The 25,539-nt window shown below is 47.5% G+C and overlaps 1 protein-coding gene across 4 annotated transcripts in view; it reads right to left on the bottom strand.

Annotated features, from left to right (window-relative positions):
• Positions 1-6,902: 6,902 nt before the first annotated feature.
• LOC112119347 (zinc finger protein 883-like) overlaps positions 6,903-25,539 on the bottom strand; it is a 28,149-nt gene continuing 9,512 nt past the window's right edge. The window contains exons 1-2 of one of the 4 annotated variants that reach the window (XM_026657481.1): positions 24,395-24,482; positions 6,903-8,531 (exon numbers count right to left, since the gene is read on the bottom strand). In XM_026657481.1, coding sequence (XP_026513266.1) covers positions 7,129-8,469 — 1,341 coding nt within the window. In that variant the 5' untranslated portion in view covers positions 8,470-8,531; positions 24,395-24,482 and the 3' untranslated portion in view covers positions 6,903-7,128. Of the gene's footprint in view, positions 8,532-22,528; positions 22,607-24,394; positions 24,483-25,539 lie in introns of those variants that run through there. The other 3 variants (XM_029912815.1, XM_029912816.1, XM_024217969.3) reach the window with 3 other exon arrangements.

The following is a 25,539-nucleotide window of genomic DNA, read 5'->3' as shown; positions in this document are numbered from 1 at the left end:
CCGTCACCGAAGGTTCCACTTCGAACGAAGCGCCAATGACGCGGGGCGGCCTCAGCCCCACCCCCTGCGCCTGACGCCACCACGTCGGCCTCGCTCCAGCGCCAACGTCAGACGTTTCTCGCACGGGAAGACCCAGCCAACTCCCGCGCTGCGCACGCGCGGACCGAGGAACGAAGCTACGCGTGCTGTTGGCGGGGAGCTGCCAAAGTATCGTTTTCTGCGAGCGATGCTCCTCCTCCCCCCCCCCCGCTCTGGTCTTCGGCGCAGGCAGCCTCGCGCCGCCTCTCATCTGAACATGGCCCGGAGGGTCCGCGCGCATGGGCCGCTCCCCGTGCAGGGCCAAGCCGTGGCCCGTGGGGTTGCGCGCCGGCCGCGCTGCCGTTTCGTGTGCGCGAGGGCAGCGGCGCAGTCACCGCCTGCAGCCGGCATTAACTCCCTCCGTTAGTGCAACCTGGGCAGGGCCCCTTGCTGGGGGAACGGGCCGAGGAAGCAGATGGGGGGGGGGGGGGGAGAGAGGGAGGCTTTGGAAGAGCTGGTGAGATTGAGGGGAGGGGGAATAGAGGGAACAGGCGATGAAGTGGGAACTCAAACCCCAGGAATCAGGATCTGGAGTGGGGAGAGCGGGGCAAACGGATTTAAGGGTCTCACATTTGTCTGATAGTAGTTTAATGCTGGCTGGGGAAGGGCTTTTTCAGGTTAATCGTGGATTATGTAGTTGATTGTGTAGTTTCGGTTATGTGACTATTTAGGCCAAGGAAGGATTTAGGACAGCAGTTAAGGAAACCCTGTGCAATAGCAGCAGGCAGCACAGACTGTATTAGTCAGTCAGCTGCTGAGGGCTAGGGAGGACTACATGATCTATGTCCACTGGCTTCAAAGGGTCCCGGCAATGTAAGATCAGGGTTAGTGAGACCTGAGTCAGATGACCTGTGAGAGGGAACCTTGGGCTTGAGCATCTCTACGCTATACTTTAACCATATGTTAAGACTTTTCTAACCCATGCTCAAAAGTAGGGCTCTGGCATCCCCAGGGTGGTGCGCAGACCTGAGTCAAAATAATCATATTCCAAAGTCCCTAGTGCTCCTCTCTCCCAAAGTGTGGCCACTCTAGCCCTAGGACCATGGTGTACTACTGGAAAACTTTACCATCCAGCCTGCACTTACATTTTGCTTCACTCCCGCCTCCAAACCCAGGAGGATGGCTGATAGCGTGCTTGCAGATGAGTGATCAGAAGAGAATGGGTTAATGCTGACCAGAACTGCTGCTATTTGCAAAGCATAGGTGACTGCTGCTTTCAGTAGAGTGGATTGTAGATTGTTGAGCTAGAGGAGGGGTTCTCTCAGGACCCCAAAGTGGGTCACAACCCTGTTTTAATGGGGTCACCAGGACTGGTGTTAGAGTTGCTGGGGTCCGGGGCCAAAACCCGAGCTCCACTGCTTGAGGCCAAAGATGAGCCAAGGGCGCCAGCCCTTGGGCTGCAGGGCTCAGATTACAGGCCCCCTGCCTGGGGCTGAAGCCCTGAGGTTCAGCTTTGCTCCCTCCCTGCAGTGGTGGTGCTCAGGTGCTCTGAGGCTTTGGTCCTGCCTCGGATCATGTAGTAATTTTTGTTGTGAGAAGGGGGTTGTGGTGCAATGAAGTTCGAGAACCACTGAGCTAGAGAGAACTAAGGCAGTTGTCCTATGGAACTGTGGAATACTTCCAGCTGACTCCCAGGACCTGAATTAAGCAGGGCTGCATCTATACTGCAAAGCAATAGAGCTCAGACCCTGGGTTCCAGTTTAACTCAAGCTCAGACCCTCCAGCTCTGCAGGGTCCTGGGACCTTGGATCTGAGCCCTGGGTTAGCACAAATTGTAGTGTAGATGCAAACGGGGTTAGGCTTGAGCCTGGGCGTGCATTACAGTGTAGACATACTCTTTGGGTATGTCCCCAAACCTGCTGAAGTGAGCCTCCCGGCCCAGTCAAGAGACTCAGGCTGGCTGTGTAGATGAGGCTGTGAAGCCTACCCACCCTTCCTGTGCTTCAGAACCCAAGCTGTAATTTCAAATCGCTGTTTACAGAGCTATTTTTAGAGTGCCAGTGTGAACGCTGATAGCCTGACTTAAGCTGTGAGGCTCACTTCCTTGGTCTGAGTAGACATACCTAATAAAGTATACAGATTTCTGTCTCAGTTGCAAGGAGCACTAGAACAGACTAATGAATCTGTTTAGTCTGATATCCCAGCTACAACAGTGTTACCAGATTTGCCAGTTACTTTGGGGTATGCTCATTTATTAGGGTTACTCTTTGGAGGGGAGGGGTTCTGTAATTCTATTACTGTACTACTTGTGTTCTCATACAGAGCTCTCTTTCTCCGTGCTGTAAGTTCCCTCCCAATGGAGCTATCCTTCAGGACCTAGGCTCCCCAGGGCTGGGTTCTTCCAGCCCCAGAATCAGCCGAACACACACATTAACAGAGCATGTCTGAGAGGACTGGGTTAAATCAGCACTCCCAAGCGACCCCTTATATGTCCCTGGACTCAGTAGGCTGGGTTGAGCAGCATTTCCAAGCTGTCACCCTAACAGGCCCTTGGATTCAGCAGGCTGGGTCAAACAGCACCTCCAAGCTGTCACCCTCATAGGCTATGGGCACCGCACTGGAATAAAGTACGCCTGAGCAGGCTGGTTCGAGCGGCACTTCCAAGCTGCCACCATCATAGGTCCCAGTTTCAACACGTCCCTGTCCCCACTTTCACGTTACAATTGTTCTGGTAATAACCCACTTGATGAGTAAACCCCACAGGATTTTTAGGTGCTGCAGGGATCTTTAGCTTAGGTACGAGGAGTGTTGCTGCAGAGCGAATGAGGAAGCCAAAAAACACCCCCCGGGGGGGGGGGGGGAGAGGAGAGAGACAGAGAGAAGCAACCCAGCTTAACCATGAAAGTTATTTATTGCCAGGTAATAACCATAGGAGAGTCAAACAAGCAAAACAGTTATAATATTAAATCTAACAAATTTGATTATAAAAGTCAGGTTCAGAAATAACTGATCACGCAAGTCAGGGTCAGAAGGCTATACCTAGAGAGAGAGAGAGAGAGCGCGCTGGTTTCTCACCACTCCCTGAAGCTTGAATCGATCGGGGGTCCCAGGTGGTGGTGGTAGCTGAAGGTCCAGAGTGCTGGAGACAGGCAGAGCCCCCAGCACGATCAGTCAGGAGAAGATGGAGTCCCAATGGAACTGATGCAGAGTTTGGATCCAGGCATCAGAACACTTACTTGAGCATGGGTAGGGGGTTTTGTAGGGAAACAACAATGGTTTAAGGGAGAACACTAGATTTGTTTATGGGTAAACTGATGGCTCAAGGAAGTATACCAAAGTTGTTTTGTTCAGGCTAGACAATAGGAACTGATTGTTTCTGGCTATGGGTGGTGTTCCGTGGAGGGAGCTCATAATGCAATTAGGATGCTTCAGTATTTTGGATACCAATAAAGGATTTATTACTAGAATTGGTCTGAATCAGGGCTTTGGAGCGGTGCTCCAGCTCCGCTCCAGGCAAAAACCTGCAGCTCCACTGCTCCGCGCTCCAGCTCTGGGCTCTGCTCTAAAGCCCCGGGTCTGATAACTACAGAGCTGGATGTGTGCAGATGCTCAAGCGGAAGTTCTGAAACATACAATCCATCTAATTGTGCAGTAGCATACCACGGGGAAGATTTTTTCCTATACCAGCTGGTTTTTATCCTCCCAAATGCTGTTTTCATTCACAAATGCCTAATCTTTCTCCCCCCTCCTTTTTTTACATTTACTAAGCCAGGGGTCGGCAACCTCTGGCACGCAGCTCGGCAGGGTAAGCACCCTGACAGGGCTTCCCGCCACCCCCATTGGCCTGGAGCGGCGAACCGCGGCCAGTGGGAGCCGCGATCCGCCGAACCTGCCGACGCGGCAGGTAAACAAACTGGCCTGGCCCACCAGGGTGCTTGGCTTGCCCTGGCGAGCCACGTGCCAGAGGTTGCCGACCCCTGTACTAAGCTCTTTGATACAATGGTTATTCTTTAGCCATGAATGCCACAGATTATACATTGCCTTAAAAATTACTTGTATCCATTTTAAATTTGCTGCCTTTTAACTTCACTGAATGCTCCCTTGTTCTTGTATTAAGGGACAAATAAGTGGGAGCCTTCACATTTTATCAAATTCTATTGTATTCTCTCTCTCTTCTCAAACTTAACAGTCCTGGCCCTTTAAACCTCTTTTCATGTGGAAAGCTCCTCTGATTCTTCCTCTGCCTTGCTTTAAACATTTTCTGTTTGTGTTGCCTTTGTTCAGATATGGTGACATATCATTCATGAATAAAATTACACGAGGCAGAATTCAGCACATGCTAGACCTCTTCAAGCAACTGAATCTCCTATTCCACAAAAATAAAACCTCCTCATATAGGACTACTTATCTCTTTATATAAAATTTTATGAAATACTCCAGGGATGAATTCCTGGCCCTCTGAAGTCAATGTGAGTTTTGCCACCGACCTCAATGAGGCCAGGATTTTGCCCCACCTGAAATACATTCAAGAACAGAAGATGGGACAATAGGGAAAAAAGAGGTTTTATATAATATGGAAATACTGTTGACAGTAATAAGTGCAACAATAATAGTAATATACAATATAGAGAGGTTTTATGTAATATGGAAACATTAAAATAGTAATAAAAGTAATTATTGCTAGCAATTATGCGGTGCTTTATATGTTAAAAATATTTTACTAGCATTAATTAGTTAAAGAAGGAACAAAAGTATTACATTACCAAAAGGACTAGAAAACTGGAAACACTCTCGGGCTTCCATGGGAACCCAAAATGTGAAATGCGTTTAGCCAGGACATCCAAAAGCTTCTTTTGTTTAAATGAGGTTACATTATTGCCCAGGTTTTGTTAGTCTCCCGCTCTACATGCTAAAGGTGTTTCAATGAGAAGAGACAAATTCTAGAGATGCTGCCAGGGAGGAAAAGATGGAGATAGCACTCACTGTGAAAGTGTTTATGTATCCATCCTCTTTGAGAGCAGCCACTTCACTTCTGACTTGAGCGTGTCTCCTGATATTTGCTTATGGAGGTAAGAGTCCTTTGAACTGAATACAGTAGACCATCACAGTTATGAACACTTTGGGAATGGAGGTTGTCCGTAACTCTGAACAAAACATTATGGTTGTTTTTTCAAAAGTTTACAACTACACATTGACTTAATACAGCTTTGAAGCTTTACTATGCAGAAGAAAAATGCGGTTTCCTTTTTTTAATAGTTTACGTTTAACACAGTACTGTACTTGCTTCCCCCACCCACTGCTGCCTGATTGTGTACTTCTGGTTCCAAATGAGGTGTGTTGTTGACTGGTCAGTTCATAACTCTGAAGTCCTATCATAAATCTCTTGGAAAGAGGAAGAAAAGAAACAGACAGAACTGCAGATCTTTAAGATCAAAGAAAGGAAATAGCCCAAATCCCTTGTCTAAAACCTGGTGAAGTTACGAGGTGAGAGTTACCAAAAACACATTACTTTGCCATCCACAGTTTAAAAAGAGATGACATCCCCAGGACTGCTTACAATTTGTAATAAACTGAAGGTCTGGCTGAGAACCAATCCGGACGTTATTATTTTAACCTCCTTGTACATAAAGAAAATAAGATAAAATCTAAAAAAATCTCCCTTTCTATTCTACCACAAATTCCCATTCCTAATCCCCAAATTATCCAGCACCCAACACCCCATCCCTCAGATCCACATTACACCTCCTCTGCACAATCTGTAAAACAACCCACTCCACCAGCACTCAGCTCCCCACAAGTAATTCACTCATTCTTTCCAGAATACCCCAATTTTCTAGCATCAACCACCTCTCTCCGATATCAAAATGATCAGTCCAACAGCCAGGTCTTTTCCACTCTGTTTCTCAACACTCATGCCCAGTTCAATTCCCCACCTCTGCCTGAAGGGAAAAAGGTATTTGAACAGGGATCTCCTATCTCTGAGGGAAATGCCCAAACCACTGGGCTATGGCATATTCTGATTAGGGACGTAAATATTGTTTAAAAACTTAACAGTTTAAACGATTAAAATTATATCATTTAAATCGGTTAACTGATTAAAGGGAGTGTGGCTGGGCTGGGGCCTCTCACACTGGCCTCGGGCTGCAGCTGGGGTAACAGTTAGGGTGGGTTAACTGGTAAGACTAATGCTTACCGGTTAACAGTTTAATATTGTACACCCCTAATTCTGATGTGGGGCTTCCTCAATCTCTCATGTTGAAGCTGTTCCACTTGTTCCTGGGTAAGCATTTTAACCACTAGGCTAAAAGTTATGGGGGAGGAGGCTCCTCCTCCTCCTCCATCAAGATTTTGAATGTAGCCCGAATCTGCTAGGTGTGCTCAGAACATGCCTACTGGCCTGGGCTCTGCAGGCAAGGTAGGAGGATCACCCAACTTCCCCTGGTCTGAGCATCATGCTGGTGCTCAAGTGTCCAGATGCTTACAGTGAGGTGGCAGGGTGCATGCCCAGAGGCCAACACTTATGTGACTAGGAGATGATTACAGTGAAAATTTAGGTGCCAAATGAATTAGGTGCCTGCAGAGTTAAGCAGAAGCTTACTGGGGGTTTTGTGGATTGCAACAGTGCCTAAAACTGAAACTTAGGCTCCTTTGTGAATCTGGGCCTTACTCCTTTGTATATACCCCAAACGACCAATGTCTGCTACTGCTTTCTATTCCATATGGCCACTCTAATCCTATACTACAGGGGTGGCCAAACTTACTTTGACCCTCTGAGCCACATTTGACAATCTTCAGAAGTTTGAGAGCCGGGACACACTTGCTGGGGCTCTGGGCTTCAGCCCCGCGGGAGGCGCCTTACAGGGCTTGGGGCTTCAACCCCACTCCTGCTGAAGCCCTAAACCCCAGCAGGCATGCCCCACAGGGCTGAAGCCCTGAGACTCCCTCCCCACTGGGAAGGGGGCCCTACCCCACTACCCCGCTGCAAGATAGAGGTCTCGAGCTTCCCCCCCAGTCTGGTAGGTGGAGAATGGGGAGAGGGGGATCTGCGAGCTGCACTTTAACTGTAAAAGAGCCGCATGCAGTTCACGAGCCATGGTTTGGACACCCCTGCTATACTAGATGTGAACGCAAACTGAGACTTTTCCTACATGCAATACATTTATAGGGTTTCTTTCCTGTGTGGATTCTCAAATGCACTTTAAGTGCTGAGCTCTGTCTGAAGTTTTTTCCACATTCACTACATTTATAAGGTCTTGCTCCTGTGTGGATTCGCGAATGCACATCAAGGGCTGAGCTCTGTCTGAAGGTTCTCCCACATTCATCACATGTATATGGTCTCTCTCCTCTGTGGATTCTCAGATGCACATTAAGTGCTGTGCTCCGTCTAAAGCTTTCGCCACATTCAGCACACTTGTAAGGTTTTCCATGTGTGTGGACACTCCGATGTGAAATAAGTGCAGCGCGCTCACTCCGGGTTTTCCCACATTCAGAACATCGATAGGGATTTTCTCCTGTGTGGATACGGTGATGAGTCGCAAGTGCTGAGCTCTGACTGAAGCTTTTATCACACACGGAACATTTGTAGGGCTTTTCTCCTGTGTGGGTTCTTCTGTGGGTAATAAGTGATGAGCTCTGTCGGAAGCTCTTTCCACAATCACCACATTTGTAGGGTTTCTCTCCCGTGTGGATTCGCTGGTGTCGGATGATGGCGGAGCTGTCACGGAACCTTTTCCCACATTCTTTACATTGATGGGGTTTCTCCCCTGTGTGGATTCTCCTGTGTATGATAAGCGATGAGCAATCACTGAAGCTTTTCTCACATCTAGTACAACGGTAGGGCTTCTCGCCCTTGTGGCTTCTTTGGTGTACGATGAGGTGCGAATTCTGACTGAAGCTCTTCCCGCATTCTTTACATTTGTAGTGTTTTTCACCCGTGTGGGTTCTCTGGTGTCTGATAACATTTGACCGCTGACTGAAGGTTTTCTCACACTCGTTGCATTGATAAGGCTTCTCTCCTGTGTGGATTCGCTGGTGTTTAACCAGGTCTGAATTCCGAGTGAAGCTTTTCAAACATTCACCACAACCAAAGGGTTTCTCTGCCACATGGATTCTCTGATGCTGAGTAAGGTAGGAGTTTCGACTGAAGCTTTTCCCACATTCAGAACACTGATAGGGTTTTTCTTCCATGTGCGCTGTCTCTTGCTCAACGAGGCCTGGGCTCAAAACAGAGTCATTCTCACAATCGGATGTGTTTGGTTTATCTTCAGTATGATCATCATCTTCAGGTTGCCTGACACTTGCTTCCTGGGAAGGGGACTTTCTCTGTCTCTTCCCAGGAGATTTTTTGATTTCATTTTCTGAAATCTCCTGACTCTCACAAGCCTCTGTTTGGTCAGGACTCTTGGAAATATTCCCTTTAAATCTTCTCGACAATGCACTACGTGTTTGCATTTTCCCGGGACCTTCCTGAAGACGAATGCCCTTCTTAATTTTACTCACGACTCTGTCACTTGCTGGAATAGAAAGAGAAATGAGACATGAATAATTCCCTGTGCTTGTGAGAGAAGAAGCCTAAAAACAAAACAAAACACACACACCACAAGGATTTCCCACAAATAAACCACGCTTCCTAACATTTTAATCCCAGAGCCCAAGTTCACCAATATGTGTGCAGGAAGTGGAATGAGGAACACAAAGGGAGTGAGGTGAAACTGGCAAGAGAATGGGTGTGCAGCCTCTATTTTGAAGGGTATTCTGTTGAAACACTTGCTCAGCAACACATGCTTTAGGTTCCTCCAGCCTACAAAGTGGGCAGGTAGGAGCACAGCCCAACAGCCCATACCCCAAGCTGAGCACAGGTACAACACACTCAGGAGGGCATGTTTAAGGGTTTTGTGCATGGATTTGGGCAACAACATGGATCACATGTCCCTAGCCTACAGTATAGATGTACTCAAGGGGACAAAGTCCATCACTTGCCTTTCCTCAAAAATCCTGCTCTTGGCAGATTTTGCAAGGGGGCAGGGGAGGAACGTGGTAACCTAGGTTCCCCTTCAGAAATTCCCACTGTAACCACTCCTCTCCCCACTAGTTTCATTCCCTGTAAGTCATCAAGTGTTCCTCCTCCTTCAGTCCTCTTCTGCTTATCTGGTAGAGAACCAAAGAGTTCTAATGGGCTTTTTTCCCTGGGTAGACTGTCCCCCTTCCCTCACTTCAGGGGCTAGACCTTCTTTCCAAATTAAAATAATCAAAACCCCATGCATTCTGTAACAAGCGGGACCTAAATTTTGTCTACAACACTGACACAACAGATTGGAAATCCTGTAGCAACTTCATGTAAAAAGCCACCAATTATTTTAAGAATTAAATATGAAAATGAATAATACAATGAGTACAGTAGCCCCTTTATTATTTACATTGATATTATGTTCCTCACCTGGGAAGAAACTTTGGAATGTGGAATAAACACATTAACTGGTTGTTTCTGCTTAAACAAATAGCAATGGAATAGTTAACATTTTTCACATTTAATTTGCCATTCAAATTGTCAGTGTTAACAATTTGAGATGAAGGAGGCAGTTCAAACCCCTCGGCTATTGTTTCATGCTGTCTGCAGACTTAGGAAGACAATGCTGAATTGACTATACTAATTTTCAAGGTTTTCTTTATGACCATCAGAGACAGAAACATTTAAAATGAAAGTTGAGATTCTGATGCACAGTTCTGAAGCAAGGAATGGATCCCAAGGCTGCAGAATAAAAACATAAGAAAAAGAAAATACAGGTGGAGTGAAAAACACCACCCAATTTGGTTATTTCCTCTTTCCAACATTCTGAGTATTAACATTACAAAAATGCATGGAATGTAATTTAATTTTATAGACTGATTCTTTCTGAATGGGAGGAAGAACCCCAAAATTGTGCATTGGGATGGGATCCACAAAGGTACTTAAGTCCCATTTTCAGATGCCACTGTGATCCACAAAACTCTCACTTGGCTGCTGTCTAACCCTATAGGCACCTAAACTTGCTCAGCACTTCAATTGCACTTGCTAGGCACGTATGAGAGCACCTGCACTGTTGTCCTACACTAGGCATCCGGATAGCCATCTTCCGCCTGAGTCCCAGAACGATCCATTATCTGGGGAAAATAAGCATTCATCTGCCTAAGTCATCTGTGAAAGCCTAATCCAGTAAGCATGCTCAGAGGCCGCTTAACACCACACAAAGCATCTGCACACCCCCTCCCCATTATAACCTTTAGCCCAGTGATCAGTGCACTCACCCATGATGTGGGAAACCATCAGTTCAAGTCCTCCCTCTGCCTGATGAGAAGGGATTTGAACAGGCATCTGTCAGATGAGTGCCCTAACCACTGTTTCAGGATTTTAGGATAGTCTAATGAGTGTCTCCTTCAATCTCGTCTACTGAAGTTGTTGCACTTTAATTAAATAACTGAATAATTAAATATGAATTGGGCCAGAGAAAAGGTTAGTGACTGTACAATAACTAAATAGTGCATGCGGGTGCTTATAAGAAATCATACAACAAGCCAGTATGGGCAACTCAGCACTCCTAAAGCCAAACAAGCCAGTGCACAGCCCCTGGATTCACAGAAGGCTCTACAATAACGTAGCACCAGCAGTCATAAAAGAGATGTAGAGCAGGGAGGAAATGAAGGAGAGAAAAGGCAGACAGGCAAAATGGTGCATTGGCAAAAGGGAGAGGAGATAGTTTGTGATGTCACCAAGTTTGTGATGTCATCGAGTTGCTATTGTGAACTGGTCTGCAGCAATAACCCTACTCAGAGAGTTCCCCGCCTTCTCCTCCTGACCCACCTCAGGTAAAAACAGCAACAGGAAAAAGGAACAAAGTGAAGGATAGGCAAGGAACCCAGAACTCCCTCCATGGTATCTAACACCTCCCACCCCCACCCCCACACAATACAAGAAAGATGAGATGTCAGATAGCAGCATGGGCCTTCCTGATTGTTTCTGGTGAGTAGGAAAACTTATCATCATCATCCATCCCTGACACTGACTTGTGATAGGGGACAGGAGAGTCGCCTGTTCCCCATCCTCACTCACAGCAAATCAGGAGCCTTGGCACCTCAGAGCTAGGAAGGAGGGAACGGGTTTACATATCAGTAACTGTCAATTAAATCTTGGCTGCACAGAGCACTGCCTCCTCGAGTCCCTTTCTTCCAAATGCTTTAACCTACCCACTTGTTCACTTTGAACACACATCTTATAGCCACAACTAGAGAAACACCCGAAGCCTGGCTTTTTTCCCCGAAGTCTGCCACAATAACCAACACTGAAGGGACCAGGATCAGATAGAAAAACATTACCAGTTCTCCTATATAAAGGAATTGAACTCTGCGCAGTAGCCGAGAAGCAGACCAGAGAGCCGAAAAGGTTTAGCCACAGCAATTAGTCAGAACAGTGTCCTACAACAGAAGAAAAAGAACTGCAGGTGGCTGAACTACAGATTACAGGCAGGGCCAGATGCTTCCCATTACAGGACCCTGCTTCCAGGTGCTTATAACTTTGCCAGACTTTAATGGTTTCAGCTGAAATGTTCCATGCTGGGTGCCTGCCCCAGCCTGAACTTTTTTTTAAAATTTATTTATTTATTTATTTCCGCCAAAGTGGTTCAGCTGTTTCTGAGAACAGGGTTAAGGGAACAATACATGTTCTGGTAACCTTTTCTTTGGAAAGCTCTAGTGCTCCTGTGCTTTGGAGCACAGTCTGGAAATTGGCTGGGTGCTAGCCTTTGTGTCAGGGATGTACCTTTGCCATCCCCATGATAACATAGGCGCAGGAACTAGGGGTGCGGAGGCTGTGCACCCCCAGTGTCCCGGATGCCGGCCTCAGCTTGGGTGGGGGCGGACGGGGTAAGGGGGGTGGCTTTCAGCACCCCCACTATTAAAAATGTTCCAGCGTGACTGTGATAACCCACTCAAATATGGCCAAGTTAAAAAACCCTGAAAAAATCTGTTCACACAGGCTTGGCAGAGACTTCTTGGATTTCAGCAACTAAAATCTCCAAAGATTCTGTCTTCACAGAACACGCTCAAGCCTCTCATAGTTCGTAGTGCTAACCACATGCACCATCCCCACTGAGCATGCTCCATCCCCTCCCAGCTCCTACACATGAGCTGGCTGCATATATGCTATCACCACAGGGGGACTGAGTATGCTCCCTCCAGCCCAGGTCAACAAGGGTGAAGCCAGACTTTCCTTGGAATGGCTGCTCCCAGCTAGGGTGCAGGCTAGGGTGAGGCAGAGCACTGGAACGGAGCATAAGGAGCCTGTCTCTCCTGTGTTATCAATGATATATACACACACACACACACACACACACACACCCCCCTGCTGGTGTCCAAGCCATGCAGAGGATGAAGCCGTCTGATTAGAATGCAGAGTGGACAAAAGTCAGACCCCAGAAAAGGGAAAGGAGTAGTTTGGGACAAGCAGTCTAGTGAGACAGTCTGGAGGCAGGGAGAAGATAAACTGGGATTGCTTGAGCAATGAGACCGGGACTGGGAGCAGTACAAGGAAACGGGGAGGAACAGGAGCTAGTTGGCTCGGAGGAGATGGGGAACACTGAATTCGGAGGAGCCGAGAAGAGGGGTAGATTGGCCTGCCTGGGACTAGGCGCAGGGCATGGAAGAGGCATAGGAGACACTAGGTGGGAAGACCAAGATTCAACAGCACGCCCAGATGAGGAGACTAGGAGAACCTTAATAACGTTCTTTAAAAGCAGTCTGTGTGTGTGCATAGCTCCAAGTTTTTTAATGTTATATACAGGTTCATTAAATGTTTGACTACCTGAGAGAGCATGCACATAAATCCAACCGCCACTGATTTCTAGAAGGTTCTGGATCCATTTGCCAAGAATGGGGATTTATAGAACAAATTCTTGAAAGAAAACTATCCCACAATTCCCTTCCCAGGGAAAAAGGGGGGGGGAGGTGGAGGAGAGAGTTAACAGCACAATTCAGGGCCCCAGTCCCAAAACAGGGAGTCACAACCATCATTCCCAGGAAAGGTGAGAAGAGGTCTCCCTCATAATTCAGGACCCCATTCACAAGAAAAGGGGGCACTCGCACAGCTATGGACCCTATCCCCAGGGGATGGGGTTCCTCCCAAAGGGTCAGGCCAGGAGGTCACCCTTCAGTTCTGCACCATGTTTTCAAAAAAATTGTCACTTCCACAATTCTGGACCCCATACCCAAGAGAAGGGTTATACCCACATCTACAGCCCTGCAATTCTTTCCCCAATGTCTATCGTCTGCAGCATTTCACTTCCTTCCAGCTCCTCTTTTGCAGTACTCTCAAGCTGGTGTTCTGCTGCCCACCTTCAGGATGAGGGCCCATTGCTAACTGGAACACCACTCTCAGAGCCAGAGTATGATCAGTTCTTCAAACCTCTTCGTGCCCCTTACCGAGCCAGTGCCACCTGCCTCATTCGTGCCTTGTATGGCTGCCAGAATCCTTTGATCCGGAGACTGGACCAATACGAAAACCATGGAGTCATCCCTCAAGGTAAGGCTGACCATGGCATCCAAAAGCAGGGGGACTGGGGTCTCAGACCATCCAGCACTGGGAATGATCAAATGACAGATGGGAAGGAGTCCTTAGGTGCGTGGGTTTATAACAGAGATGGGGAGGAAGCCATCTGCTGATGGGGTTTATTCGTTCTCTCTCCTTCTCTTCCCAGGGGGATACGTGTGTGCAGTGGAGAGTTTTGTTTTGGTAGAGGTTTTGAGGGTTATTATCCACAAGTTACTATGTGTTTATATTAGAGAAGGCAAGTTTGAAGAAGTGTGTCTTGCCTTCTCTAATATAACTAGAATACAGTTACTTTACGTTACTACAGACAATTATTTCCCAGGTATCTGCCTGGCAGGTCTTGCCCACATGCTCAGGGTCTAACTGATCACCATATTTGGGGTCAGGAAGGAATTTTCTCCCAGGTCAGATTGCCAGAGAGCCTGGGGTTTTTTCACTTTCCTCTGCAGCATGATTGCAGGTTTATACTAGTGTAAATGGTGGATTCTCTGTAACCGGAAGTCATGATTTGAGGATTTCAGTAACTCAGCCAGAGGTTATGGCTCTATTACAGGAGTGGGTGGGTGAGGTTCTGTGGCCTGCAATGTGCAGGAGGTCAGACTAGATGATCATGATGGTCCCTTTTGACCTTAAAGTCTATGAGATAGAGAAACAGTCCCATTCAATTACATCACATGAAGGGACACAACTAAATATTGACAAATTTTAATAAATGCTTGTATACAAATGCTAGAAATCTAAATACTAAGATGGATGAACTTGAGTGCCTGGTATTAAAAGTGGCTATGGATATAATAGGCATCACAGAAACGTGGAGGAACAATGATAATCAACGGGACATGGTAATACCAGGGTACAAAATGTATAGGAATGACGGAGTAGGTCATGCTGGTGGGAGAGAAGCACTATATAGGAAAGCAAGCATAGAGTCAAATACAGTAGAAATCTTCAATAAATGAAATGGTACATGGAATTTTTATCCAGAGAGATTCTATGTTTGAATAAGAAGAGTATAGCAGCAGGACTATATTACCTGACCAGGATGGTGACAGCAATTGCGAAATGCTCACGGAGAGTAGAGAGGTTACAAAAACCAGAAAACTCAATAATAATGGGGGCTCTCAGCTATCCCCATATTGGTACATGTCACCTGAGGACAGGATGCAGAGATAAAATTTCTAGACACCATTAATGACTGCTTCTTGGAGCAGCTAGTCTTGGAACCCACAAGGGGAGAGGCAATTCTTGATTTAGCCCCAAGTGGAGCACAAGATTTGGTCCAAGAGGTCAATATAGCCAAACCACTAAGTAATAGTGACCAAAATGTAACCAAATTAACATCCTTGTGGGAGGAAAAAATTCCAAAGAAACCCACCAGAAATAGCATTTAACTTCAAAACGGGGAACTACACAAAAATGAGGGAGTTAGTTAAATGATAATTAAAAGAAACAGTCACAAGAGTGAAATTCCTGGAAGCTGCATGGAATCTATTTTAAAACACCATAGAAGATCAAACTAAATGTATATGCCAAATCACAAAAAAACCAGTAAGAGGGCCAACATAGGGCCCTATGATCTGTTTTATTATTGTGGATTTATTATTTTCTGATTTTTTTCATTTTTTAAAAAATTAATTCCATCTTTATGTTTTTTAATCAAAGTTGTTTGATACATTGACAGCAATTAAGTAGCCTTACTATAAATGCATAAAAATGTTCCGAATTGGATTGCAATGGGAAAAAACTGATTTTACAGAAAAAAACCTACAATTTAAACAACACATCCTGCAGATATACAGTATAGGATAAAAGTAACGCATTTTAAATCACTTTTTAAAGTAGCACTCGGTAATATGATCAAACTAATATTGCTGACCAGTAACACGCTCCCGGACAGGAGATGCACACCTCTGCATGGAAGGAACTCCTGTCTGGGAGCATGCGAGCCACTTGCACACACTAGCGTGACCAGGGACAGCTGTAGGTAAGCCTGGTGGCCGCCCCAGTGGGTGGGGCTGGGGGTGGTACAGCCACACCGGAGGAGCAGTTCACGCAGAGCACTGGCTCCTGCGAACGGCGGCCTGACATTCTGCTGCTTTCACCACAGTGGTTCCCGGTAGAGCCCTGCAAGTCCGCAGATATCCGCATATATAAATTTTGTATCCGTGCAAGGCTCTACAAAAGATAAAAAAACTAAACAGGAAATTCTTTAAGTACATCAGAACCTGTGGAACTCATTGCATTGGGATGTTGTGAAGGCGAAAAGTAAAATGGAGTTCAAAAAATAATTTGATAAGTTCATCGCAGATAGGTCCATCGACGGCTATTAGCCAAGATCAGGCCTGCACAACATGCGGCCCAGGGGCCGCATGCGGCCCACGTGGGCTCACTGTGCGGTCCATGGCGGGTGAGTAGGCGAGCTCACTATGCGGCCCACAGGGGGTGAGTAGGCAAGCAGCGGGTGAGGGAGGGAGGCTGAGGAGGCGAGCGGGCAGACAGTGGCAGGGGGTGAGTAGGTGGGGTTGGGGGCTGAGGAGGTGAGCGGGCAGGGAGGGGCGGGGGGGGGGGGGGGGGGGGGGGGGGGGGGCTGAGGAGGTGAGCGGTGAGTCAGTGGCTGACCTGTTCTACTGATCTGGTCTGGCTCCCATCCCCTTTCCAAGGGTTGCAGCTGTCTGGAGGTGCCTGCCTTCCACGCCTTCCTCATTCACACCTCATTCGTTCAACAGGGCAATTGATTACAAAGTGGGGGGAAGATCTTATTCTACTTCTAGCAAAAAGACATTTTTCTTTTACCTTAATTATACTACCTTAGGGGCCCGCTATAACATATTACCAAGGTTCAATACCGCTGTTTCGGTGGGGCAGTGCTGGGGAAGGAGGGTTTGTTTCCATGGGGCGGGCGGCGCTGGGTGTGTGTGTTGTGTTTCGGGGGGGGGGGGGGGGGGGGGGGGGGGGGGGGGGGGGGGGGGGGCGGGGGGGTTTCAGCCCTCAGCTGTTTTCTTTGGAGTAATATGGCCCTCGCCGCTTTACGAGTTGTGCAGGCCTGGCCAAGATGGTCAGGGACGCAACCCCATGCTCTGGGTGTCCCTAAACTTCTGAGTACCAGAGACTCGGACTGGATGACAGGTTATAGATCACTCAATAATTACCCTGGTCTGTTCATTCCCTTTGAAGCAACTGGCCATTGTTGGAAAACAGGATACTGGATTAGCTGGACCATTGGTCTGACCCAGTATGGCCATTCTTATGTTCTTACAATCCTGTCTTGTTTTTTTTAAAATCACTGTGGGTCATGAAGATGACCAGCCAGTGCTGGGTTTTTAACCACTCGAACTTTGGGAGGTTATTGGATGGGACTGGGGTTTATCAATGCCAGATGGGGTCCACCCGGCAATGGGGTTTATAACTGAGGGTTAGGGGGATGACTGTCCAACACCGGAGTTTTTCAATAAATTTGATTAATTATTTACCTCTCTCTAGGACCTGTATGCTCAGACCTGCCAGAAATTCCCTTCTTCGCAGACTTTTGTACTTTTACCTTTTATCGCTGTACTATGAAAAAGTATTTTGTTAAGGTGAGTCTGAACTGTTTCCGGATGAAACTGTTACTGAGGAATGCACTGGGGAGCGCAGACACAGGAAATGGCTGGTAGCACTCAAAGGGTATGTCTACACTACAGGATTAATCCGAATTTAGATAATTCGAATTTGGGAAACAGGTTGTATAAATTCGATTGTGCGCGGCCACACTAAGCACCTTAATTCGGTTTTAAACCACATTAATTCGGTGGTGTGCGGCCACACTACCCCATTAACTTAAATACAGTAATTCGGTGGTGTGCGTCCACACTAACCCTAATTCGAATTAACAAAATCGATTTAGGCTCTACTCCGTTCGTCGAGGTGGAGTACAGAAATCGATTTAAAGGGCCCTTTAATTCGAATTAACTAGCTCTGTAGTGTGGACGGGTGAAGGGTTAATTCGGATTAAGGCAGCTAAATCCGAATTAAAGTCCTAGTGTAGACCAGGCCAAAGACAGTGGAAAATGGGGGGTGGGACAGATGAAGGGAGAAGGATGATAAAGAATTGTGGGAAGAACAGAACATGAGGAGAAAACTAAGAGAGGGAGCATGTAAGAGAAGGAAGGAGAGGAGAGTAGGAAGACAGACATACAGAAAAATATGGTGGGCAAGACACCATAGGGAAAGGAGTCAGGGACAGATTTTTTTTCTTTTTGCCTGTCCAGGTGCCTACTTTGGAGATGGGAATGGGAAATATATAATTGTGTAGCAAGCGGTGACCCCATGCACCTGAGAGAAGAACGGGTGCAGGGTCCCTGTGCTTTTCTGCCTTCCTCCCATGTATCTCTGCTCTTCCACAGAGGGTTATATGCCCAGAAGAGATCCAAAGCAAGTCTGGTAGGACACGAACCTTCAACGAAGACGTCATTGCCAGTGACAGACTTTTGCCCCCAACAAAGCCCTCTCCCCAGTCTTCCACCACCACCGGACCCCTACCTCCTTCTGGTACAGGAGCAGCTGCTGTCAAGGATATCCTCCTACCAACTTCACCCCAATCCAACTCCCACACAAGAATACTCTTAATCTTCTCTCAGCGCCCACCTAAACCACAGAGCATACCAGAAAACTCCCCCGTCAACCAGATCAGAGAGGAGGCTGAAAGTGGCCAGCAGCAAGGAGAGCTGTCCAGCCCCCAGGAGTCCCATCTACCCACCAGCGACATGGAAGACCTCTTTCTGCGGCTACAGGACCCCAATGTGCAGCACTGGATGCAGGCCATGCAGGTGCTGCTGGCCAAGCAGAAGACAGCAGGAGAACAAGAGTTACAGGCTACTTCCCTAAAGCTGCTGATGGCACTGAACCATGCAGACATACAGCAGGAGGCTAAGCCAACAGCCACAGAAACAGTTCAGGAGAGAGAAAAAGCAGCAGGGAAGGAGCAGCCATGAAGCCATGCTGGCTGGTTTATATAAAAGAAGAGTCCAATGTGCAAGCTTCAGTCTAACCTGACCTTTGAAAGGAAAGCATCTTACATGTGGGACTTCCCTGGAACCATCAGTGTCAGGGAGGTGCTCGGGATACTAAATATGTGAAGTTCTTTTAAGGTTTCCTGCGTTTCCCATAGCCAAGGTGTGGGAATGAAGAGGGAATGCCTGACTGTTTTGGGTTTGAAGGAGGGTGAATCCCATCAGCTGAAATAGGATGACCAAGGATTCAACAGGAAGAAAGCTTCCCTTTGGAAACAACAGTCTAAGTGAAGGTTTCCCTCTTTCATATGAATAATTTTGCTATTGTGTCATTCTTTAAGATGGGAGGTCTCCATTCCCAGAAAAGGGGGGGGGGGGGAAACGGGGGTGGAGAAAGTGACTCATACTGCCTATTTGGGTTTGTATCCTGCCCCAAAAATAAAGACTGTTCTGCACAGATGAGAAGGGATTTGTGTGTGATTCAGTAAATACATTAGGAGGAAGTCAGGCCTTTCATCTGCAAGTGTAGATGTTTCCATTCAGAGCCAAACACACATCAGATTTTCCCTTCTCAAAATGAGACGTTCCAGTTGAACAACACAACAGAGAGTCTAAAATCAGGAAGGTCTTGCCCTCCAGGGAAATTTCTGGTTCAGGGCATTTGCTCTCCTACAAGCATGGTGTCTGTATCATGTGATCTACTCCTGGAATAAAAGGTGTATAAAAACAAAGGACTAATACTGATTTCAATAAGTGGGCCCACCTGCCCCAGATGGGAGAACGATATCTGAATCCAGTTCACAAGATCTTCTGCTATAGTGGCTGGAAATGGTGCTATGTTACTTTTATAAATAGAGGACAGATCTTTAAATATAATTATACAAAGGCATTTGCAAGTGACAGACGAAGCTGTCAGGGAGCCAGTTATGGCTTCCTGATTCTGCTCTGAACTGGTGCTGAGTGTACTCTGGAGGCTGCTCTAAATTGAGTCAGCTGGTTATGTTTTCCAAGGAACCACATGCTAGCTGGGGATTGGCCAGCATATGTGCTTTGGCTATTATCCTGCCCACCTCCCTCACCCCTCTGTACTGAGAGCAATGGGAAGGAAGTGTAGAAGCCAGCCCTGCCAGTCAAGTAGTTACATGAGAATCTGAGACAGGGTGAATAAAAATCAATTATTTTTCTGAATTTTTAAATCAGATTATATATAGTAAGCTTTTCTTTTTAAAAGTAAACCTATTTCAAATGAAATCTGAATTTAATACAAAATATGTTAAGGCCTAAGCTTATTACAATCTCTTAAAAACAATTACGGTAAATAAAAAATAAGTATGCTGAATTCATGAGCCTCTATTAAAAACTTTAAGTTAAAGGATACCTTTCGATGTAAAGAAAGAATGGGGGGGGGGGGGGGAAATCTAACTTTTGAGGTTAAATTTTATAAATATGGCACAATGGGTCATGTACTGTATTAAGGGCTTGTTTTGTTTAATACAAATAAATATGCTATTTTGTGTCTTTAATTAAATTCCATCCTAATGCAGCTTGACATAAATCATGAGCAAAAAGTTAACCATCTAGTAAATAAGCAAGATTATTCACCATTTTCTAACATACTAAAAATGTACAATTAAAAAGAATCTGAAAATATTAAGCTAGATAATTGCTTAAATAAATCTATATAGTTATAGTGTACCTCTTAGGTAGCAAAAAATGTATCAAATCTAGTATAAAGGTTCTATTTAATTGTAAACCAACTTAGTTTAATGGTTATGTCTACCAAGGAGAATGCATTTTTCTTTAGAAAAATAACTGAAATACAAATGGAAAAGTTGATTAAAATCAATTATTTAAAAGTGCAGCTCTCCACTTGGTGATTTAAATCATCCACCCTGATCTCAGAGTCTTCGTTTAAAGAAAAAAAAAAGAAAAGGTTTCTAGCCTTGGTGGTTGTGGAGAAATGCTTGAAAATGTGACCCCTAAAGATTCAAAACCAGAGGGCAAGCAAAAAGATTCCAAAGTTACTTTTGAAATTCTCATGATTTTTAAGCCAGTCTCGTCATTTTTAAGTATTTGGAGCTGGCAATACCTATTATACATGCCAAGATGAAGTGTGAGCACGACTCAGTAACTGCCTAAATTTAAAGCGTTTTGATGCCCCTTTTCAGCAAATCCCACGGTTCTTTGGAAAATTCACTTCATTTTGTTGCCAAAAGTGGGTGCTGAGCATTTTTGAACATATGGCCCGAGGTGTTTTTAGTCCACATGATTGAACCTTCTTTTAGTTTTCAAAACGCTTTAAAAATCTACATGCGTAGTGAGATTACCTCGAATGCTGGTATGCCACAACTGGAGTATGGGGTATTCTTACTGGTGCAAATTTGGAGTAATGTGGTCTAGGGGTTCCTCAGATACAACTCTTCCCCCCTCCACACACACACACTGACAAATAAGGAGTGGATTTGAATATTCAAGTTGCTCTAAAACCCACCTGCATAGTGCGATTATCTTGAAAATTGGTAAAAAGCAACAGAGAGTCCTGTTACAGAGTAGCAGCCGTGTTAGTCTGTATCCGCAGACTAACAGTCCTGTGGCACCTTTAAGACAACAGGGGCTAGGGCAGACTTTGGGAAAGAAGGAAGGAGAACACCCAGTGAGAGGAATGGGTCAGCTCACATCTCTCAGCTATCATGGCAGGCTGCCTTCATCTCCATGGGGGGTTCTGATTCATCTGGGAATATCCCACTGAGATGAATAGACTACTTCACACCACTGCAATCCTGCAATGCTGAAAAGGGCTATGCAGAGCCCTCTTTCCCCCACCACTAGTCCCTGAAGTGGAGTATGAAGTCCAGGACTCCCCTCCACTCCACCTTGCTGCCTCCAACCAGTAGATCATGCCTTCCTCTCAGCCCACGGGTTATCACCTTCCCTCCTCAAGACCAATCCAGCTCAGGGGAACATGGAGGGGCTAGGAGGAGGGCACAGCTGACAGCCAAATTGCAGTGAGGTGTTCTCATGAAGCTGCCTTGTGCATCCCCACAGATGCCCCCCCAATTATGCCCCCTCCCTCCCACCACTTCCTCAAAAACCACCAAATTGAGATTAACAGCATGTCTTCCTTTAACTTCAAAGGGCAGGCCTTCAGGTGGCCAAAAACACTTTTAGCCAGTTCCAAAATAATGGCTCACATTGCCTGTAGGTCTGATCTGCACCATAGCTCCAGCCAGTTATGATTTTAAGACTGCTTACAGTCTGGGGAGTAAAGCTTCCTCAGTGCACACTGGACCAAAAATCTAGGCAGGCAAACATACAGGCAGACCATGGGGATAAGGCTCCAACATAATAAACAAGATGAATGGTCCTGGTTGGTGCATTGTAAGTTTCACCACTGTTGCTGCTATCTAACATGCTTTTTTACCTTCAAAAAGTATTGTTGGTGCTTTACATTTCCATGTCCTAACTTTTTCTTTTGAAGCATTTATAGCCCATCCCTCCTCATGCTGAGCTGCTTGCTGCTGGTTAATTTCACCTTTTCTGCTGCTGTATTTGTTTGCTTTTAATAAACAAACCTCCATCCCACCCCAATGTACTATCCTAGGCCAATTTCCTCTAACCACAGCTCTCCTCCGCCATCCCTCATTTCCCTGAACCCCTAATATCCTTTAAACCACCACCCTCTACACCCACTTCCTCCTTTCTGCTATAACCCATCTGCTCCCCCAAATTTCTCCAAACTTCCTTCCACTTTTCCCCGGAGCTGAGCTGGCTAGTGGGGGGGCCTGGGGACCCTGCCCGACTTTTCTCCTTGCTTTCTGAGACGTGGCTCCTGTTTCAGTTCCCCCTTTGCAGCAGGCGGTTCCCAGAGGCACCGATTTGTAGGCCTCGCCCCCTGTCTGCCGGGGCTCTGCCCGCACCCCTCAGTCCAGACTCCCCCACTACTCACCGCTGCGCAGGCCCGAATTAGTCCCTTCCTGGACCGCGCCGCCAGGGTCCATGTGCGCGCGCTCCCAGCGCTGCGGGTTCCGAGCGGACTGACTGCGGGAAGGGAAGCGGAAGCTGTTCGCTATGAAATTCCCCTCCCCCGGCGCAGGACTTTGCAGTCCTCTCTACCAGCTGGAAGCTTTGCCAACTCTATGGTTTTAATCCTTATCTGCCCAGACCGGAGCAGAACTAGTTTCTTTGTCTTTCCTCCCTGCTAATCTCTCACTGGCCCTCTCAGCGCAAACCCCACACGTGGCTCCCGGCTGAAGTCCTCCCTCCCCCACCCCCATCATCAGTGTCTCCCCTACACCCCCAGGAGCTAGAGTGACCAGATAACAAGTGTGAGAAATTGGGACAGGGATGGGGGGATAATAGGTACCTATATAAGAAAAAGTCCTGAATATCGGGACTGTCCCTATAAAATCGGGACACCTGGTCACCCTACCAGGAGCCGCAGAAACTGCAACAAGAGCTCAGCTTTAGCACGACCCTGGTGCTGAGTAGAAGCAATGACTTCCTGGAGACTACAGTGAACGTCTCTCTCATTAGTGCCAAAGCGCTCTCTGCCCCACACAACTGTAGTGTCCCCTCACTCTTCTTGCTGAAGATTGCCTACATCCCCAGCAAAGAACCAATTCAACTGAGGCTACAGAAATAACTATTTACACTAGGTCTCTAGCTGTTAGCTGGGTTTCACTACTGTTTTTTGCAAACTGACTCTAGTTCGGGTGCCCATGTCACAAACCCAACTCTCCAGTGCAGTGCAGACCTACCGTAAAGGAGAACTCCCATACGTATTTTCCACGCCTCTCAATACGGGTCACACATTGCGTCCCATGTAGGGGCTTTGACAAGCAGAGAGGTGCAGATTTGATCACTAGCCCCTGAATAGGTTTTACAACAGTCTCAGCTAGGGTGGTATTTACCCTTTAGGCAAACCTTACAAGAGGCTGCCTAGAGCAGAGGTTCTCAACCAGGGGACACCTAACCCTGGGGGTGTGCAGCGATCTTCCAGGGGGTACATCAACTCATCTAGATATTTGCCTAGTTTTACCACAGGCTAGGTAAAAAGCACTAGCAAAGTCAGTACAAACTAAAATTTCACACAATGACTTATTTATACAGCTCTATATACTATACACTGAAATATAAGTACAATATTTATATTACAATTGGTTTATTTTATAATAACAGTGAGCTGTGACACTGGTATTTTTATGTCTGATTTTGTAAGCAAGTAGTTTTTAAGGGAGGTAAAACTTGGGGGTATGCAAGACCAATCAGCCTCCTGAAGAGGCTACAGTAGTCGGGAATGGGCGAGAGCCACTGGTCTGAGGTTCCACTCTCCTCCTGGGTCTAAGGTTTTCTGCACTCATAATGGTCCCTGCATCTCTTCTGTTGGGGGTTAGTAGCCGATAGAGGCTGGCAGTGCTAGGGCAGCAGGCAGTTGGGATGGCGCAGTGTCTAACTCCCCAACAGGATTCCCGTCTCCTCTCCTCCCCCAAGGCAATAATCAGGCCTCCCCGCTGCCTAACTGGGTTTGAAACGTTTGGTTTTGTTGCCAGGAGACCCCGCAGCAATTACTATTCTCCATTAAACCAGCGATCAAGGCATTAACGCGCGCCGCAATTAGTTTCGCTGCAGCAGCCACACGTAGAGTTTGTGTAGGCGCGGGTACAACAAACGCAAGTGCCTCCTGTAAGGACAGCGGGAAATTCACACAACCCCCAAGCCTCCCGCCAAAGCACCTGTGACAAGGCGTTATATGGCCCGGGCTCATGAAGCCGAGGTTACAGGAAGGCTTTCCGCTCGGTCTGTACATACGTACCCAGGGCGGGCTTGTCTTCGGCCGCCCGTGGATGTTCCCAAGAGCCTACGACAGAACCCACTTGCTACCCTGCATATAGCAGGAAAACCGACCGCAGGAAATTGCAAGACCCCGGTCACATGACAAGTGCATCGCTGTGACAGGCGCCCTCTGGTGATTCAGGAAGAGGGAACTTGATGACTCGGGGGCACTGATGTAACGAGGTCACTTGCTCTCGTCTAACCCCTCCCCGGTCACCTACATTATTAAAAAGGATTCCTTTCTTTCTTAGCAAAATTGCTATGGCGGCAGGCAGCTGGCATAAGTGTGGCTGGCAAAACTTTCTAGTATAGCAAGTACTGGGTTGGAGGCAACATTGCTGCTGACACCAAGGAAATCATATAGACCGAACCGAAATGTGAACAGATCCAGATGCCTCAGGCACAAACAGCTTCTTGGGGGGGGGGGGGGGGGTTGGCACGGGGGGGGGCCAAAAAGCCGGACATGTCCAGGAAAACCCCAGGGCGCCCCCCCGCCCGCCCGCCGGACCCCCCCAGGCCTCACCCCAGAGCTGCCTCCCGCCCGCCCGACCCCCCCCAGGCCTCACCCCAGAGCCGCTTCCTGCCTGCCTGCCGGACCCCCCAGAGCCACCTTCCACCCACCCACTGGACCCCCCAGGCCTCACCCCAGAGCCACCCGCTCTCCACAGGGCCCATCCTCAGCCTTCTCCTGCCTCAGTGCCCCCTCTCCTGACAGCCTGCCCTCCGCAGCCCCCCCCCCCACTCTCCACAGCCCCTGCCTCAGAGCCCCCACCCCCTCCCATAGCCCCCACCTTCCATAGCACCTTCCACAGCACCCCCACCTCAGTCCTCCCCTTCACCTCCCTCCATAACCCCTACCCTTCATTTCCCCACCTCCTCCCATAGCCCACCCCCTCCACAGCCCCCCACTCTCCACAGCCCCTGCCTCAGAGCCCCCCACCCCCTCCCATAGTCCCCTACCCTCAGAATCCCCCCCACCTCAGAGTCCCCCACCCTTCACCTCCCTCAGGGGAGCCTCCACCCCGCTCCCAGCCGGACCCGGCAAGGCTGCGGCAGCTCAGGCTGCGGGAGGCGCTGCAGCGCGGGCCCTTCCCGGGTGGGGGAGCTCGGGCTCCCGGGAGCCGC

Source organism: Terrapene carolina, unplaced genomic scaffold (assembly GCF_002925995.2).
Source record: "Terrapene carolina triunguis isolate 2854851 unplaced genomic scaffold, T_m_triunguis-2.0 Scaffold247, whole genome shotgun sequence".
Classification (NCBI taxonomy): Eukaryota; Metazoa; Chordata; order Testudines; family Emydidae; genus Terrapene; species Terrapene triunguis.
Note: the sequence above shows the minus strand (reverse complement) of the source record. Positions and strands in the feature narration are given on the sequence as shown.